Source organism: Saccostrea cucullata, unplaced genomic scaffold (genome assembly GCF_032062105.1).
Source record: "Saccostrea cucullata isolate Sc308-1 unplaced genomic scaffold, CSIRO_AGI_Scuc_v1 ctg3739, whole genome shotgun sequence".
NCBI lineage: Eukaryota > Metazoa > Mollusca > Bivalvia > Ostreida > Ostreidae > Saccostrea > Saccostrea cuccullata.
In genome coordinates, this window is record NW_026932399.1 from 5,346 (window position 1) to 24,996 (window position 19,651).

The 19,651-nt window shown below is 32.6% G+C and overlaps 1 protein-coding gene across 1 annotated transcript; it reads left to right on the forward strand.

The window, feature by feature from the left end:
- Positions 1 to 2,513: 2,513 nt before the first annotated feature.
- Positions 2,514 to 19,185, forward strand: LOC134235029 (uncharacterized). Its single transcript, XM_062717111.1, has 6 exons — positions 2,514 to 3,063; positions 7,949 to 8,329; positions 12,951 to 13,048; positions 14,595 to 15,758; positions 17,818 to 18,490; positions 19,025 to 19,185. Exons 1-6 carry the CDS (start codon positions 2,514 to 2,516, stop codon positions 19,066 to 19,068), a joined length of 2,910 nt encoding a protein of 969 aa, XP_062573095.1. The 3' UTR covers positions 19,069 to 19,185.
- The last annotated feature ends 466 nt before the right edge of the window (positions 19,186 to 19,651 follow it).

Below are 19,651 nucleotides of genomic sequence, written 5' to 3' on the forward strand. Positions count from 1 at the left end.
ACGACATTATCTCGTAATAATGAGATCTTTTCTCGTTATTGCGAGAAACGATCTCGTAATTACGAGATCTTTTCTCGTAATTACGAGAAAAGATCTCGTAATTACGAGATAAAAATATTTTTTTTATGTTGCCCTATTCGTCTTTCGTATATTTGTCCCGCCTTGTACTTGATTTTTTTTTTATTTCGCCTATCGATGAACCAGTAAATTTATGAGGAGATAAAGTACATTAACTATTTGAAACTCTAAATCGGACAAAGGCATTGGAAATGTAAATATTAGTATATGAAATGTATAAACTCTGTAGATCTGTAAATTTGAGCTCTATGTTTTTCTGAAACGAAATGTGTCGTTAAATCGAAGAAAATTTGCATACAAAGAGAAAATTCGAAAATTGACATATTTTTGACCTTCCTGTGAGCTCAAAAAGTGCTGGGAGCTAGTCTGTGCTGTTTTGGAAGTACTGAAAACTTTGCCGAAAATGCCTATAATAGCTAAAAATTCCAACTTCGCTTAATTCTGTTATAAATAAAAATAATATTATGCAGACCAGGATAAGCTCCCAGCCCTTTTCAAAACATACACCATATAAGCAATAAATATTCCAAATGTCAGCTGAAACGAAAAGGTTTATGCCCTTAAACTTTTGATGTAAATCAGGAATCCGCTTATCGTTTTAGCGATAATTTCTACATTCCTTGGCCCTGTGTAGCTTCAATGCTACTTGATAAATTCATATTCTATACAAACTGTATTTACTGAATTATTTTCTTTTAGTTTTAATGATTAGGTTTAAAAAATGAAAAACAATGATATCATATTCATTTTATCATTCTTCTAATTATTAAATCAGTGTATTTAATCCTCTGGATCGATTGTGCTGCGTCATGTCAAGGCTGATGACGTCATATTTTACGAAAGACTTTCTTCTATTACTCGATTGTATTGCTCACAAGATTTTATAAATAATTGAAAAAATAAATAAATTCATATTATTATTTACGCATCATCATGTCGTTACTTAATTTTTTTGTGGCATGTTAAATTTTCATGACGTCATAATTAAACTTCCAATACGATGTACCAGAAATGTGAACTCTGACATTCCTTAACATAGCTGAGAATCTTCTTTTCAAGTATGGCAAAATTATACATGTATGCTGTATTGAAATAATGATATTCTCAAGTTATAGAAAATTCAAATCCACCTCCCCCCCCCCCCCCCCGCAGTAAGTTAGCTTTTCAATACTTAGCTAATTTGTGTTTTTTAACTAGCCAATGTGCTGAGTGAGCAATGTGGCCCACAGACCTTTTGTTTCAGTAAAATTTAGACAAATTAAGTTAATTGTTTATGTATTGATCATGTTTTAAAGTATTTTATTTTTAAATAATTGTTTTAATACATGTATTTCAGATTGGAAAAAAAGAAAGAAGATTTGTAGCATTGTATTAAAGATGCCTGATTAAAAGTATTAATGGATGAATTGGTGTTTTTCTCTTTTCTTTAGAAAAGTTGAAATCAGAGGCAACGCTCATAATTTTAGGTATTTTGTAGAAAGAGCTTATGGGTCCCTTTACCCTTTTAGATATATTCAAATTGAAAAGAAAGTGACACCAAGGATGAAGTCAACATGCAAGTTTAGCTTTCTGCAGTGCTAAAAGGAAACGTGCAACATTGATTAGCTTCAAAGTGTTCTGGTGTACTTTTAGAGAAATGATTATGAATACATGTAGTATCAGTTAAGCTTCTTCTATGCTGCAATAACATGTATTTTTCTGGAAGAATAGGAAGGAAAATTCCAATAATATGCACACAACTTTTATGCATTTTAACGTTAAATAAGTATGAACTAATAAACATTAATTTAACACTTAATGTTAATTTAACATAAAAATAACATCAATTTAACGTTAAATTTCTTAACGTTAAATTCATGTATAAGCTCGATTGACGTTAATTTAACGTTAAATATGTAACGTTAAATTAATGTTATTTTCATGTTAAATTGACGTTAGGCACAATTGCCTGTGTAATGTAGTGAATTTCTGGTGAAACATCATTCTTCGTTATTTTAAAATGCATATTTACGAATCCTATTTCAGTATTCTAAAATCAATAGATATGATTTGTTTATCTTGCCAACATTGCAAGAACATACTACAGTATAGTGACTTACAGGTGTATAACATCATGTATTGAGAAATACAGTTGTACACATAAGGGTGTGTGAGGGTGTCTGTGTCTGTGGTTTTATTATTTTTCTTCTATGCACCTCGATCGATAGAAAATTAAGGGCGTATATTTTTGTCCTGTCTGTTTGTTTGTCTGTTTGTCTTAATTAAGACTTCATTTTTGGTATGCATACTCTACTAATTGTGTTCTTACAAATGATTTCAAGGTCAATCACCTTGTAACCTCGACCGGACCTATATGCTAAATATGCTTTTTTCGAACTTTAATGCCAGGCACATAGTGTTTCACAATGTTTAATTTTCATTACAGTCTGTGTATCATGGATCCTCTTGACCGTGCTCAAATTCTCCTTGTCTGTGACCTGTGTCAGAGAGCTCCATTACAAAGTCATTGCGAACTTTGTCAAATATCCCTGTGTAGAGCCTGTGTAGGGGAGCATTTATGTGATTCTTCAAAAAGACACAAGGTTGTCCCATACAAAAACAGAACAAGAACTCATATAAACCCTAAATGTCCAAACCACACCAATTCATATTGTAAGCTCTACTGTTCAGAATGTGACATTCCTGTCTGTTCTACATGCATTTCTTCTGATGAACATATAGGGCATCGCCTCACAGATATTTTGGACAAATTTAAGTCAACATTAGAAACAATCTCCCCACAAAAATTTATGGCATATATAAAAAAAGGAACTACAGTGGTTCGTCATGCTCGAGGAATCGTGGTAGGATGTGCTGGAGCTGGAAAAACTACACTTTTATATAGACTTCTGGGGAAAAGTCTTGAGGAAATAAAGGAAATAAAATCAACTAGGGGACTTCAAGTCTACGAACACATATTTCTTGTAAAAAATAAAAAATTGATTGGTAAGATCTATTTCAAATTTTATTTATTCACCTATTTTAGCAAACAAATTACTCTTGTAACCGGACGTTATGTTTCTGTGGGATATGGAGATTTATTTGTTAAGATGATTTTTAAAATTATATGTGAGGTAAAAGATGAAAAAACGAATTTTGAAAACTTTTCTTGTAGAAAAACTGCTTCGTGAAAAACATTACGTATTTTGTAGTCAAATGTGGTATGAAGCTCATAATCTTCAAAATTAAATGAAATAGCTATTTTTTCATAAAACTTTTGACTTTGCAGTCCATGATTAAATTCCAGATAATGTTAGCTATTTTGTTTTTGCATTAAACTTAACTGTTGAAACAAGATACTGAAAGTTCTGGGACACGCTAAAATATTAATTTGAAATTCATCATAATTATTTTGAATTTAAGTTTCATATTGTATTTAATTTAAGCAATTTTTTTCAAAGTGTGACAGCACTAGGGCGAACAGAGTTGTTTGATACACAATCAAATGTGATCATGAGTCATGCAAAATCCCTGTTGGATACAAAATACAACAGTGCCCTATGCCTTTTAAAAGAATTTTATATTTTCTTTTCATGTTAAAGGATAAACTTATATACATGAAATTGCACGAAAATATTTCTCATCGTAAATATTTTTCTTTCCCCATCGTCTTGTAGGAATCTGTAAAAGGTAAAATTTGCATATAAATTGCAGTTTATTGGAGGGGACATGGTGTTAATTTGAAATTCATCATAATTATTTTGAATTTTTAACTTTCATATTGTATTTTATTTGATGTTAAATTGCATCTTAAATAATATCTTGAAGAATTTAATGTCCCTAAAATAGTTGACATTAATCGTTTTTACAAAGATCAATAGTTTTAAAACTTAACGACTTTTCAACTTTTTACACATGAAGGATATAGAGATAACGAACATTATCATATAGTCTATTTATAGTCCCTATATAATCTATACAAACGCAAACAGTTCATAACACGACATATTCACCGGATTTTAGGCCGTATTCACCGGAGGGTCAATGCGCCTGCAACGGCATTGTGACGTCACAATCAAAACATCGAACAATTGTAAACAATGGTTGCAACGGCCGGAGCGAGCTAAGTACCTGAGCAGGAAAACAATTTTTCAAACCTATTTCAGGATTATCTTTTAACATTTGGACGTCTTACACATAGCAGAACTCGGAAAGGAAAACACGGAGCTTACAAACAGTAATCTGGAGATTTTTTTTCATTTTCAGCAATGGAAGGTCGCAAATGAAAATGTTGTCATCATGCAGCCTTCAATGTCTTATCTATTCAATTCCCGACTATATAATAAACAATTATGGACTCTTTTGGTGTTGAATGTGGTTTGTTATTCACCAGAAAAATATTCATATTGACCGAGGCGAAGCCAAAAGAGTCCATAATGGTATAGTATTCAATATCCATAAAAACAAAACAAAATAGGAAAATAGCAAACACGGACATCCGAAACATCAGAGGTGGGATCAGGTGCCATGGAGGTGCAAGTGAGCATCCCCTTCTGATCGGTCACCCCCACCGTGAGCTTCTTGTCATGATCGAGAAATAACGGTAAAAACCGTCGTCAATTAAGTGTTTAGATAGAGGATATTCAATGTTTTGTAGTTGAATACGACATTTATTTCACGAGTGGGACAGGATTTTTTTTATATTTTAACGAGTGTGCACATGTTACAACCATGCAAACAAATACTCCCAGGTTCTAGTACGACGATTGGCAAAACGCTTCTATGACAAGGAGGAATTGTAACCGGTTAACAGGAAGTGCTAATGCTAAAAAATGTATATGACTCGCTTCCAATGTTTTTGAATGACTGTGAATGTCTTGAATGTCTGTGATTGCTCCGCTTTCAATTTGTATTAATGAAATTTGAGCTAAATTTATATAATTATCTATTTCACATTACCGTCATAACACAACTGTTTTGAAGAATTATAAATTCACTTTTAAATACTTTATTTTGCACCCATTCTCAATATAAGGGCACAAATGCCTCTCTGATTTTTTGAAAAAATGAAGTTCAAGATAACAATTTTTCTACCAAATACCTTTGAAAGAAGGTATCTGAAGATTTTGCTTCCAGATTTTTTTTCATCAAATTTTAATACATGAAATAATGACAAGACGGTAAAGTAGAGGGTGATTTTATTCAGAAATGTAGCTTGAAATGTACGTTACTCTTTCTTCAATGTCCAAAAAGATATGTCAAAAAAATGTAGTCATTAAAATCACAATTGGAATATCTCATCTTAACACCAGCACATCCTACCAACTCTGTCAACAACATATTTTCTCCGCATACGAACTTGCGTTTGATTTTTCCTTTCAAAAAACAAAGGTTACTTTTTGATCCAGATGTATAAAAACATTTTTTTTTAATATATGCTTTAAATTCTTCTCTCTGTTTTGTTAAGAGCGATCAGTTTGGAATCTTGTCATTTTCTATAGATACTGGAGCAACATGTACATATAGTAAAATTCTATTTTGTAGTTACTGTCTTTTTTAACATATATCCATGCCGATTTAGAAAACTACGTAAATGTAACGTACATTTCAAGATAAATTTCTGTTTAATAAAAAGCTTAAAATTCATCTAAAATTCATCGTTGTGTTTCAGTTTATTCCAAAAAAGATTCTCTGTGTAATCACATTGTGTTATATGTCACAATCACCACTTTAAAGACACGATTGCCCTAGAATATGAGTAGGTAACGTACATTTCAAGCTTCTAATGATATGTAAATTAGAAATAAGAAGATATTGAGAAAAAAAGCAATTATTGACATAAAAATCATTTCAATGAAGCGTTTTAACGCAGTAATATAAGAAATCATAATGTAACAAACGAGGTTATTGTCATCAAGTACATGAATGTCACGTAACTTCGGTAACGTTCATTTCACATCTTATTGGGGAGTCCCCTCCGCCTCAGTACATTACCATTCTTTTGTGCTGTTTCCCTGAAATTGACACCGGTCGTAGCCTAGTTACTTCTACCTGTGTGCAAGGGTACAGACAAAAAAAAATAAGAGTCAGACGTATTTTGCTATGATCTAACAAATGCTCGTATTGGGCCATTGAAATATAACATAAATCTATTCCGAATACATCCATCAATAGTCTTGTTAACAATTTCATTTATTATGTTGTAACATCGTTTGTCAAAACACAAACATACGTGCTTTTCAGCAGATCTGGAAAAATATAACCCAAAATGCAATGATTAAAAAAAAACTGAGTATTGTGTGCCTTTCAGTATTTGAAATGTACGTGACCGTCTTGTGTTCTGGGTTTATTTGTTTTGTTTCTTTTTCTTCCTTTTTTTTTGTTTTTGTTTTGTTTTGTTTTGTTTTTTTACCAATTATAAGCCTATGCATACCTCGTCTTAAATTATCAACAACAATTAAATTAATATTGACGAAAAGTCGCATATTGAAAGTAAAATAAATGCAAAAAGGTTGCCAAAGATGAATTTAAGACACTTAAAAATAAATTTTTCTAGCATGTGGTAACAGTCTACCACATTTACGAGGATTGTGGATTCATTTAGATGGATTTATGTGGTCAGTTGTCAAATGAATTGTAACGATAATTTTGTTTTGCTCGTGTAAACGCAATTCATTGACTAAATTAAAAAAAATGTCAGTTAGAAATATGCAAAATGTACGTTTCCATACGTAACGTACATTTCAAATATAAAAATCAATTCTCTTCCACAAGCGTACGTTAGACACGCAATATATTGATACTATTTGAACTTGCATATCATAAGAAGTGCATCATACAGGTTTCGTATTCAGAAATATATACCAGGTATCAAAATTATATTACATATAATTGACCTTAATATATTTTTTCCTCAGCAGAGACGTTTCTTTTCATTAATTTTGGGATTTAGCCCACCTTCAACCTTTGAAAATTTCCTTTGTGTACACATTCGAGTGTGTGAAAGTATGAGAATACATGAAAATTCGTGGGAGATTCACTTAATTCGAATGTCATGGTAACGTACATTTCAGTAACGTACATTTCAAATGATCACTTTTCATGTAAAAAATAATTTTTAATTGTGTTGAGCAAAATGTCTTTGCCAGTTTACAGGATACAAGGGGTTGCTTATTCAGAGTCGTCTCATATTTTCTACTTAATATATATTCTTAATGGAAGAATATAGGTAACGTACATTTCTTTCTTATCTCTACGATTGTTTATGTCTTTCATTCCGTAAACATATTTATAAAAGTTGCTCAAATTGTTCAATTTCATTTTCCATTATCTAAGTAGGAGTAATAAATCCTTTGAAATTTAAAATTAAGCCCATCAATAAATAAAGGAGAACAAAAGTATCAGGTGTATAATCTTTGTGTTTGCTTGTAATGTGGTTGAAATAGAATTAAGCGACAGGGACATTGCATAATAAAAATTATTTATTATCACAAAGAAAATGTATTTATTGTTGTGAAAAGAAATATATATGATACAAGGTTTAACTTATCAGAATTTTTTTTCTTGAGAATCAAAACTGTATATTACACAGAGGGTATTCAGCATAATATTTGCCTCGGCGACAGTAACATACATTTCAAATAGGCTACTATATTTGAATTTGGAACTCCTTAAATACCCTTTCAGATCGATAATTATATGAATTCTTATTCATGGTTATATGACTATTTATAATGTTGATTTAAAAATTACATCAGTGGTATTTCTTCTAAATGAAAATGAGGAGACATTATTTGAGCCCCTATATTGAGAAAAAGTGTTTATATATACTTTTAATATCTCATTTGTTTGCTTTTTGTTGGTGCTGTTTTTTGCCATTAATAAATTGTAGCTTCCGGAGATGGTGCCTTAAATAAACGACTGATCAGGATTACAATGTCCGCACTTCAAACGATGGAACAAAGTGATGAAAATAAATCAATGAATAACCCAATACCAAACACTACACTTGGTCGAAATAAAAATGAAACAGATGATCTACAACTGACACAAGCTGAAATGAGAGAAATGCTGGATGCACAAGAAAATGAAACAAGTGTCAGCATGTTTGATTTTGCTGGACAATTTGCTTACTATGCTTGCCATCAGATCTACATAAGATCCGAAGCCTTTTACATTCTGGTGATGGACATGAGTAAAGCTTTCAAAGATGTCGTTAATAGCGAATCAGAAGCACGTCCGGGCTCTATCTTCTCTAAGTGGACATACAAAGGTTTGGTTTTGATTTTAAAAAAATATGCAAAATACGTCATGCTCTACGTATGAGCAATTTCTAAAACGAGGTAAATTATTGACAAGCAAGTTGATGAAACTAGATTATCAGTAGTCTCGTTTAAAGTTATCATTTCGTATGTTCTATGCTCGATAGAATGACCTTGTCAGAAAATACAATTTATCGTTAAGTCATATGCTGACTGACTTTTTTCATACCAATTGTTAGTCCATTATTTATACGCTGACTGACTGACGGATTTTCCCGTTTTTTAACGATCAGTACAAGGAGCAGACGATGGATGTGAACGGGGGGTAAAGGCGACAAAATTGCGATTTGTATTAATATCATGTAATATATAGAAAAATAAATTATTCTGGGGTTCAATATAAATGACAGAGAGACTTCTTTTATTTTTTTTTAAACTGAAGATAATCCTTGCATATTTAAGTCCGCAATAAAAAGAGTGTGTATAAATACTTCAACATGTTCAAAGAAAAAGACTAAAATCGTTTACTTTTAGTTGCAGTGTAAACTATGTTTGCTTTTTTAAACTCACAAATTGAAATAAAACAGGATAAAATTTGTGAATATGTACCAAACAATTAATCCCTCAAAACTGATTAGGTTCCAAAGTTGTTTATTAATTTATATATTAAAAAAAAATATAGAAATGCCAGCTTTCAATGCATAGTCTATAGAGCTACCAGGTAAGCAAAATCAGCGAAACTTTTTAGCGCAATTTGACGTCATTATAACTGTGACGTTATTGTGTTAAATTGTGACGGCAGTTAAAACGTATGCGCAGATCAAGTAGATCGGGCCTCGTTAATCATTAAAATATATGCAAATAAATAAAAGAAAATTACTACGACGTTTTCTTCTATGCTCTGCTGTTTACGTTTGCTTATCAACACACCTCATAAAATCTCGAATCTGAATTAATGTGAAGCAAAGAAGCGTGCAAGGATGCTCTGGAAGGCATAATGATGAGTTCTTTTGTTTATTATAACTTCTTATAATGTTGTATAACTATATTTTTTTCATGATTTATTTCCTTCAAGATATGTAGTTAATTTTTGTAATTTGTGACATAAAAAAATCTAATTCAAAGGTGCTATAAAAATTGCATCAAATGATGTACAAGCAACTAATTTTATGGGCTCACAGAGAATGCTTACTTCTATTAGAAATCTCAAGCCGTTGAAATCTCTGGAGCCAAGGTCGTATGATTTTTAGCTCTACCGGTCAGAGACCAGAAGAGTTTGCGCGATAGTAAGGTGTCCGTCCGTTTGTCTGTAAACAATTTTCAAGAAGCTACTTCGCCTACAGTTTTACTCTGATTTCAGTATACATGTAACTTTTCACACAAGTACATTACAATTCAATGCATAATTTACTGCATTGGTTTTTTTTATTCCTCGAACAGTGTTGCGATGGTTACTAAAAATATACATTTCTGTGAAATTCCTTCAAAATGTTACTCCTATAGCAATTTTAGTCTGATATCAATATAACTTCGCATACAAGTAGACTACTCTAAGAAACATAATTTAGTGCATCAGTTTTTTTTTTATTTAATTGAACGGTGTTGCCATGGTTATTAGAAAAGATTTTTTTTCAATATTTTTAAGACGTTACTCCTCCTACAGTTATGATTAAGTTTCGATATAATTTGGCACACACGTAGACTACAATAAGATATATGATACTATTTATTGCTGCCTATTTCAAAATTTCAAATCAAAGTGCTACTTTTCTTTTGTTAAACGTACATACCAGTATAGCTGCAGTCTCATGAGAGACTTCTGGTTTTGTAATTTTTTGTAGGGGGTTGTTACTTTTTTCGACCAATGTCTTTTTTGTTTTGTTTTTTAGACAAAGTATGTTATCTTCATCTTATTCATTCCATTTACATGCATCTCATGTCGAAATTCAGGTTAAGGCGAAACTAAATCCTTAGGCCCTGTTAAAACAAATAGGAAAGAAATATTCATTCAAAATATGTAGACTCATAATAAACAACAAATGCATTGCAAAGCGAGCAAATCCAACAAGAAAAAATATTTTATTTTACTTTATTCTAAAGATAAAATATTTTATATTCCAGCAAATTCGAGACACACTAATGAAGGATGAACGAATGGATATAACAAACAGTATTTAATATCAAATTCCATAAAACAATACAAAATAGGAGCAAAGCAAATATGGACCTCCGAAACATTAAAGTGTGATCAGGTGCCAAGGAAGAGTAAGCAGCCCCAACCATCGCAAACACAGGCGCGATTCTACATCTGCATTTCACAGAGTTTTGAAATGAAATATACAAAATTGTCTTTAAATTAATCATATGGAGATAACGAACAGTAGTCATGCTCAAAAGTCCATAAAACAAGTCCTAATTCTAGACACATTATTTAACCAATCTGTACATTTTATCCGCCTCCCAAAAAATGATAGTCGTGTCTACAAACGATAAAATCTCTTGATTTGAATTTTGGTCAACCAAATAGACAATATAAATCAAGTTAGATTATCACCTGTAGAGACGACTATAAAGGTTCGAATGGTGGATAAAATATTCAGGTTAGTTAAATAATATATCTAGAATTGGGAGTGAAAATAAGCTGTTTGACCAATGCTGTAAAAAGGAGGAATTTTCTCTAACAGTGCGCCAAAAATCTTTCGCCGTAAATCGCACATTTTTGCATTACAGGATATGTAGCATTATGATAAGCGACTAATATATAAAACCTTTGTTACAACGCACTTTGAAAAAATTACGCACTTTGAAAAAATTTTTCAAAGTGCGTTAAAATTTGGGACCAAGCTAATTATAACGCACTTTGATAAAATATTTTTTTTCAAAGTCCGTTAATATCGACCATATTAACGCACTTTGAAAAAAAATGTAAAGATTGATCAATATTTCTTCGAATAATCGGTATGATAAATAATAGATCCTGGTTTGATAACTTTTTAATGATAAAGTCACTGTAGGACCTGAGATATTGACGTTTTAAATATTTAAGGTTTTGATAAAATAAAAGGGAAAAAAGGGTCTTGAACAAAAAGAGTGACGATTATTTGAGTTCATTAATTCGTTTCTTCTTTTTTTTTTACTCTAGTCTTTGATAAGTAGATGTACAGGTGTATAGGGGGGACTAACAGAGGACAGCTTCAAGCAACTTAGCATTTATCATAATAAAAAGGGGCCAATTTGATTTGTTCAAAGCTATGAAAATTCTTTCTCTCTCATAAGTTTTACTGTACTTAAAAATTTGTAGTATTCATCTGTTTCAATTAACTCATTTAATATTGAAAGTTTTAAACGTCATACCAGTTAGGTAAATACATAATTATATGAATGCTTTGAGTATAGCATAGGCATCGAGACTGGGCGATGGGCCAGGAGAAGGGATGGGGGTTTAACCCCCCCCCCCCCCACTTATTTTGAAAATATATATACATCGTATAAGCATTGAAAATGCAGCGTACCCTTTTTAGGTTTATTGCTCCCCTCCCCCGTTTGTTACCGACACCTATGTATTGGAAAGATAAAGATTTGGACTTAGGGATCTTATACCCGTCTTCTCCTCTTTTCGACGGGACTAAATCTATTCATTTTTGAGGTTAGGGTTAGGCTTAGTTTTTTGAAAGAAAATAATAAATAAAATCTTTCCATGACTAAAATATGATTTTTTTTTCAAAGTGCGTTAAGTGTATCCATGGTTTTATATATTGATGTAGACTTTAAACGCACTTTGAATTTTTTTTTTTAAAGTGCCTTGACTTGGTCCAAAATTTAACGCACTTTGAATTTTTTTTTTCAAAGTGCGTTGATTTTGTCCCAATTTTAACGCACTTTAAAAATTTTTTCAAAGTGCGTAATTTTTTCAAAGTGCGTTGCCACAAACCTTAACGCTACTTTTCTGCAGCTAGTCCCGACACAGTAAAATTTTCTCCATGACACTCACCATACGACTGAAGAAAGAAAGACAAATATTTTTTTTCCACACTTCCATGTAACGGTTATTTGGTGATAGAATTATAAAGACATTATAATATTGGTTAGAAAATATTTAAATATGTCTCAGGCTCTTCTATACAGCCGCTATTCTAAAGGTTTTTTCTTGTAATTCGATAATTCGATCAAGAAAACTGACAAAATTCACGGCAAATTTACTTTCAAAAAGGGTAAGTAAGTTCGACTTTACCGACCAGAATTTTTTTTTTACTTTTACATGTGTAAATATGTACAACCATATTTGTCTAACTAATTAATGATTTAAAAGTATCGTGCATGTATTCTTTTGTAATTATAATGAATAGTGATTCAGCTTTGAATTTGATCGCGAAAATACCGTGAAATTTAAGTTCTTCTCGTAAACTCCGCAACACAGTAAAATTTCAAAGAGTGGAGAACCCTCCGTATAAAGTTTTAATGAATGTATAAATGATTGATTTCTTTTTCATTAAGGTATTTGTTTTAGTCCGTTGATCTCTTGTTAGTTCTTCTAATAGAAAAGTTGAAGTCTTGTACGTCGTTTTGATATATTGACATTTTAACATTTATTAATGCAAATTACTTACAGCAAATATTGTTTTTTGTACCTAGATTATCTTGACTTCTGGCTTGACTCCATAAAATCGTTTAGTGGTCCGTCTGCTCAAGTTCTTGTGGTGGCTACGCATACAGAAGGCAAGACAAAAGAGGTATTTTACAGAAATTGTGTGACAGATTCCTAATTAGTAGACTGCAGTATTTTTTAGCTCACCTGAGCCTAAGGCTCAAGTGAGCTTTTCTGATCACATTTTGTCCGGCATCCGTCTGTCTGTAAACTTTTCACATTTTTTACTTCTTCTTAAGAACCACTGGGCCAATTTCAACCAAACTTACCACAAACCATCTTTGGGTGAAGGGGATTCGAGTTTTTTCAAATGAAGGGCCACGCCCTCATTCAAGGGGAGATAATTGAGAATTAGTAAAAATTTGGTGGTATGTTTTAAAAATCTTCTACTCAAGAACCACGGTGCCAGGAAAGATAAAATGTATAGGGAATCATCTTCAGGTAGTGTAGAATTAAGTGTCTTCAAATCAAATCCCCCTGAGGTAGGGCGGGGCCACAATGGCTGACCAAAGTTTTATATAGAAATATAAAGGGAAATTCTTTAAAAATATTTTCTCAAGAACATCAGAGCCATAATTGCTCATATTTATATGTAAGCATCCCAAGGTATTGCAGATTCAAGTTTATTCAAATCATGACCCCTGGGGGTACGGCGGGGCCACAATGGCCAACCACATTTTTATAAAGAAAGATAGAGGAAAATTCTTTAAAAATCCTCTTATCAAGAACAGCAAAGTCATAATAGCTCATATTTATATGGAAGCATCCCTAGGTAGTGTAAACTCAATTTTGTTCAAATCATGACTCCGGGGTTAAGGCGGGGCCACAATGGCGGACCAAAATTTTATATAGAAATATATAGGATTTTTTAAAAATAATCTTGTTAAGTACAGCAAAGCCATAATCGCTCATATTCATATGGAAGTATCTCAGGTAATTGTAGATTCAAGTTTGTTCAAATCTTAACCCCCGGGGTAGGGCAGGGCCAAAATGGCCGACCAAAGTTTTATATATAAATATATAGGAAAACTCTTTATAAATCTTTTAAAGAATAGCAAATCCATAATTGCTCATATTTATATGGATGCATCCTTAGGTAATGTAGATTCAAGTTTGTTCAAATCATGACATCCGGGGGTAGGGCGAGGCCAAACTTTTGGATATAAACTTTTAAATAGTAAACCGATATCTACTTTTCTAGCCACAATGCTCCGGTGAGCGATGTGGCCCATGGGACTTTTGTGTTTATATATTACACTAAAAACAGTATCACTCGATAAAAACCTTCTTTTTACACTATTAATGATTATTAAAGTTGGAGATGGAATTCAATCATTTGAGCATCCTGCTTGATTCTAATCATTAAACCGTTTCAATCACAAGTACGCAAATGAATTCTATACTCTATGACTCTTGTAGTTGTACTGAAAAGAATTTTGGAGAGGTGTTTCTTGACTCATTCACTATAGTTCGACTAATCATTGATCGTCTTGCAAAGCTTAGTCACTTAATAATTCAGTTGTTAAGTAAACGTTTTTTGTCTTTTTTTCCAGGGACTTATTTACTTTGCTTTGTCTTTACATTTTTTTTTACAAATAGAAATTTATGAAATTATAAAATTTTTAAACTAGGAGAGGGAATCTTTTTTGGAGAGTCTCTGGACGTTAGTACCACCTGAAGATAAGACCAGGCTTTATGACAGGGACTTTGCATTAGCACTAATCGAGATGAATGAAGATGGGAGACACGCCCTGCGAAGTCTTAAAGAATCAATTGCTGGGGTAGTCTCGAAAAAAATGGATACAAAAATAGAAGTCCCATCAGCATGGGCTCTTCTTGAGCATTTCTTACACCTAACAGAAAAACCAATCTTGTCACTAAGTGACATCACCAAAGTGAATAAGAAACTTCCAGAAGAATATCAATTGAAAAGTCAAGAAGAAATATTTGATTTTCTGTCTTTTTTCCATGGACATGGTATGTTGCTCTTTTTTAAGGAGGAAGGACTGAAATCGTATGCAATTCTAAACATCCAATGGTTTTCCAATGCATTCAGTAAGCTTATTGCTGACAAGGATCACATAAACAGGGACTGCAAACGACGATACATTGAAGATTGGAACCGTTTTAATGCCACAGGAAATCTCAGGAAATCACTGGTAGATGCACTGTGGAAAGAAGAATCTTTATATATAGAACACAAGGCAATACTTATGTCATTCATGGAGAAATTACGGATGTTAGTCAGCATTGAAGGAGAATCCTCCTGGTATGTCCCCTGCATGAACCAAAAGCCTTTCACACACGACGTCTTTCAACAGACAATAGAGAAATCGTCCATTCTGTGTTTTCGATTCACTTCCTTTGCCATGTTTGTCTACTACAGGCTAATTGCATATTGCATGAGTTTCCTGAAGTGGAATGTACAGTTTGATAAGGACAAAAGTCAATGTCTGTATCAAACAGCAGCGATTTTCGAAACCGAAAATCACACAGTTATCGTTGGTATAATCGATAAAGACATCCAGCTGCAGGTGCTGCGAATTTATGATCCACAACGCTCGGTTTCCTGCAAAATTGGAAAATCCATTCAAACAGCCTTAACAGAATTGACAGAAACATTGAATGAGAAGAAAACCTTTCAGAAAGGTTACAAATGCCTTAATCTTTTCTGCAGTGAAAAGGATCTAACTTTTATTCCTGAGGAAGAACTTTCTGGAAGTCAATGCAATTGTCCTATAGGCAGTGGAAAACATAAGATAGATGTTCAATGGACTTTGGGATTTTGGAAAGATGTAGGTATATTTATAGGAGCTCAAATGGTGAAATGACCAGAAGTAAGCTCTTCGTCTGTCTTTAAATAGTTTTCTAAACTTACTCGACCTAAAGTTTCGGTATGATTTCAAGACTTGTGTATAATCAAATTAAATTAAGGATACATAACAAAAGATTATGTGCTAAGCGACCCCTGGGTAGGGTGATAAGTAATAAATATCCTAATTTTAGACTAAATTTTACATAAACTCAATCCTTGGAACAACACTGATAACGAAATAGTAGAAAATGTATATATATATATATATATATATATATATATATATATATATATATATATATATATATATATATATATATATATATATATATATATATATATATATGTAGGACTCCAAAGTGCGACGGGACTCCAAAGTCCGATGGTCACGCCAAATTCCGATGGTCTGCGCCAATCCCCGATGGTTTGACACGCCAAACCCCGATGGTGCTGAAAACAATTTACGTTTATGACGTCATAATACTAATGCGGCAAACTACAATGCCGCACCACGCCAAAATTTTAAATGAGCATTGATAATTATCATGATGCAAAAACTAACCCTTATCTCTCGGATAGGTACTAACCTAACCCTAATCGCTCGAAAAGTGTGTAGGCCTAACAACTATATAGATACTTATATATCTTGGGTGGGTGCGATACTAACCCTAATAACTAGTGTGCGAGGACTAACCCTAAATCAATAAAACTAAAAGGACTAACCCTTATCAGTTGAGTGGTGTGCGAGGACTAATCCTAGTATCTCTGAAACATTTAAGCAATACACAAAATGAATAAAAGCGTATGCAAGGATAAATTCGGAAATAATGGCATTTGAATGCAGGAAAACGGCGTCAAGGATTGACGTCGAGTCATTGTGACGTCATAAACGTCGATTGTTTCTCCACATCATCGGACTTTGGCGTGTCAGACCATCGCACTTTAGCGTAGCGTGTCTCATAGGAAACGAGCCACCGGACTTTGGCGTGACCATCGGACTTTGGAGTCCGTACCGACAACGAACCATCGGGGTTTGGCGCAGACCATCGGGGTTTGGCGAAACCATCGGACTTTGGCGTCACCATCGGACCTTGGAGTCTTACATCTATATCTTAATTTTAGGTAGAGCTACAGTACCGATCGCACACAACCTTACACTGTACACTTCGTTTGTCTTTATTTCGTATTAAAGTATTGTAGTATTGTATTATACTTAATTTTCTAGTTTGTGCACTATTCACAAAATGTGAAACTTTAAAGAAATTAAACGACTAAAGCCGTGTTATGTATTTTTACTGAAAAATATATGGTGACCCTTTCACGTGAAATAAATTATTCGGATTCCTAACAGTTAAAGAGTACAGTATTAGCGAGTCATAATAGTATATATCTGCCATGATAGAATACCAACGTTATTATACAGAAAAAAAACAAAATAAGATTAAATAAATACCCACGGGAAAACAGGTTGAAGATAGCTAATTGAAGGTGAGTATCTCTTTTTTATGTCAATTTAGCATGGGCAGTTTTATTCAAAAACACCGGAAATCTTTTGGTTGCATTTTAATCGATACAAGATATGCTGTTTAGCCTTTATTTTATGCATTTGTTTGAAAATTAGAGTCATGTGAACAGAATTTTCTTTTTTTTTGGGGGGGGGGGGTAAAATAAAAGTCAAATGTATACATCTTTTCATGAGCTTATAATACATTGAATTTCTCAATATAGATCGATGTATAGTTATATTGAAATATGAATTACATAGTCAAGTTTTCACATTTCTTATAGTTTTTACGTTTATGAACATGTTAATGAACAAACTAAAATAATGGAGTGTTCAATTGCGCCTTGGAAACTCTTGTCTTACTTTTTGGGAATTTAATTCCTCATCAGACATTAAAATATCATAAATATTGTAGCCACTTCCTTTCTTAATCATACTATTTGATAGACATGGTAAATTTTACCTCTTTACCTTCTATATTTTCTTTTATATCGTTAATGTTTTTTATGTTAATAATTGTCACTACTTTTTACAGTGTGGAAGAAATCTTGAGGGTCGTGATAGATTTGCAAAACTGGGAATGGCGATAATCGATGTTTTAACACAGGCCCTCAGAGACGTTTTAGAAAAAGAGATTCCCTCTACACATATTAATGGAAAAGTGACATCATCACAATTACCAAAAGGTCTTAAAGGTCCAAATCCTGTACAAAAGAAAATTTTGAACGATGCGAAAACGTACGGATATCAGAAGTTTGACATTACACTTTTGTACTTGTTGATAAGAAATTATTGCAGTACAATCCCTCAGCCCACAAATAACTGGGGTTTAAAGGCCATGCCTGGAGTAGGGGAGACAACTGTTGGTGATGACGTGGAGAGGATCCGACTGATTCGAAACCAAGTGTACAGTCACGTGAGTTCAGCCTCTGCCTCACAGACAGAATTTGATGATAACTGGTCAATCATTTATGATATCTCTAAACGACTTGAAGTCTGTACAGGAAAAAGTTACTTGAGTAAACTGGATGAAATAAAGAAACTTTCCTTGGAAAAGGATAGACAAGAGGCAATTATAAAGGAAGTTAAAGTCGTATGTGAGCGTGACCCAGAAATACTCGAGAGAATGCAATCAATTGAAACTGGTATACAGTCTATACAGAGAGATTTGCAAGAAATAAAATTAGATAAGCCTCGCGGGAGAAAAGGTATTCATATATTTTCATATACCTGGGATTTTTTTGCTAACAGTTAAACACTAATAATTTAATTTTACTTATAACACGTCATTTGATTGGATAAAATTTTTTATTTATTTTGTATAACATAACTGGCCTACGTCACAATGAGTTACGTCAAAAAACGAGTTAGTCCGCTTGACGTTAATTTTTTAAAATTTAATCAATGTGAAGCCTTGTTCTGGGGGAAAATTGTCTCACTGTCTGCACTGAAATTAAATTACAAGGAATGTAGCTTATTTCAACTTAAATTATATGAAATAAAAAAAACTTGGGACAGTTTACGCTTTTTTTATAAACCTCTTAATATAAGTTGAAATAAGCTTCATTCTTTAAATGTAAATGTACCGAAATAAGAATATCTTAACCAGACCGACGCACTGATAAGGGAGTTATTTTTCCAAGTAAAAATTATTATCATTACTCACATTTTTTTTCTTACCAGATTTCCATTTAGAGCAATATACAATGGAATTATCGTTATTTCCTTATCTTATTTTTCAGAAGAAGAAGAGGCCTGGTGGCCTAGATGGTGTGGAATCTTGTAAATATAAATATTTGCTTTCAAATGACCGAAGAAGGATATTACAGATATGACACTGTATTGAGAAAAACTTATTTTATAGAATGTTACCAAATATTCATTTTAGAGCAAACATATATTTTTTTTTTCTTTTAGATATCTAAAGTTTGTACATGTAAATATAATGTTTTCATCTTACTTTTATTCAGAAATATTAACTAAACTGTCATGTAATATGCATACATGTTGAATACCGTTAGCTGTATATGCTGAAATTGCCAGACATGACCTCCTGTGATTCAGAGTCAATGTTCTAAGTGTCTGCTGAATGAAATGATTCTGAGTCATTATCAGTAAAAAAAATTACTTAATTGTACTGAAAACAAGTAAATGAAATACTTAATCTAATTAAATTTAAGTAAAAACGTTTGTCACCATAGCAATCATGGAAAGTAACTTATTGTCCCCCGCTTTTCCGATCTGACCAATAACTTTGACCATTCGACCTTGGAGATTTACATACTTATGAAAAAAACTTTAACCCTGACCATAACTTTTGAACGGTAAGGGGTAGGGCTTTCGTACTTCACTTACATAATCCTTATGAG

Bases quoted from the DNA above. Each gene is read 5' to 3' on its own strand.
- LOC134235029 (XM_062717111.1), top strand. From the start codon at position 2,514: ATGGATCCTCTTGACCGTGCTCAAATTCTCCTTGTCTGTGACCTGTGT. The intron at 3,064-7,948 runs GTAAGATCTATT...AATAAATTGTAG, and splicing joins AAAAAATAAAAAATTGATTG to CTTCCGGAGATGGTGCCTTA. The intron at 18,491-19,024 runs GTATTCATATAT...CTTATTTTTCAG, and splicing joins TAAGCCTCGCGGGAGAAAAG to AAGAAGAAGAGGCCTGGTGG.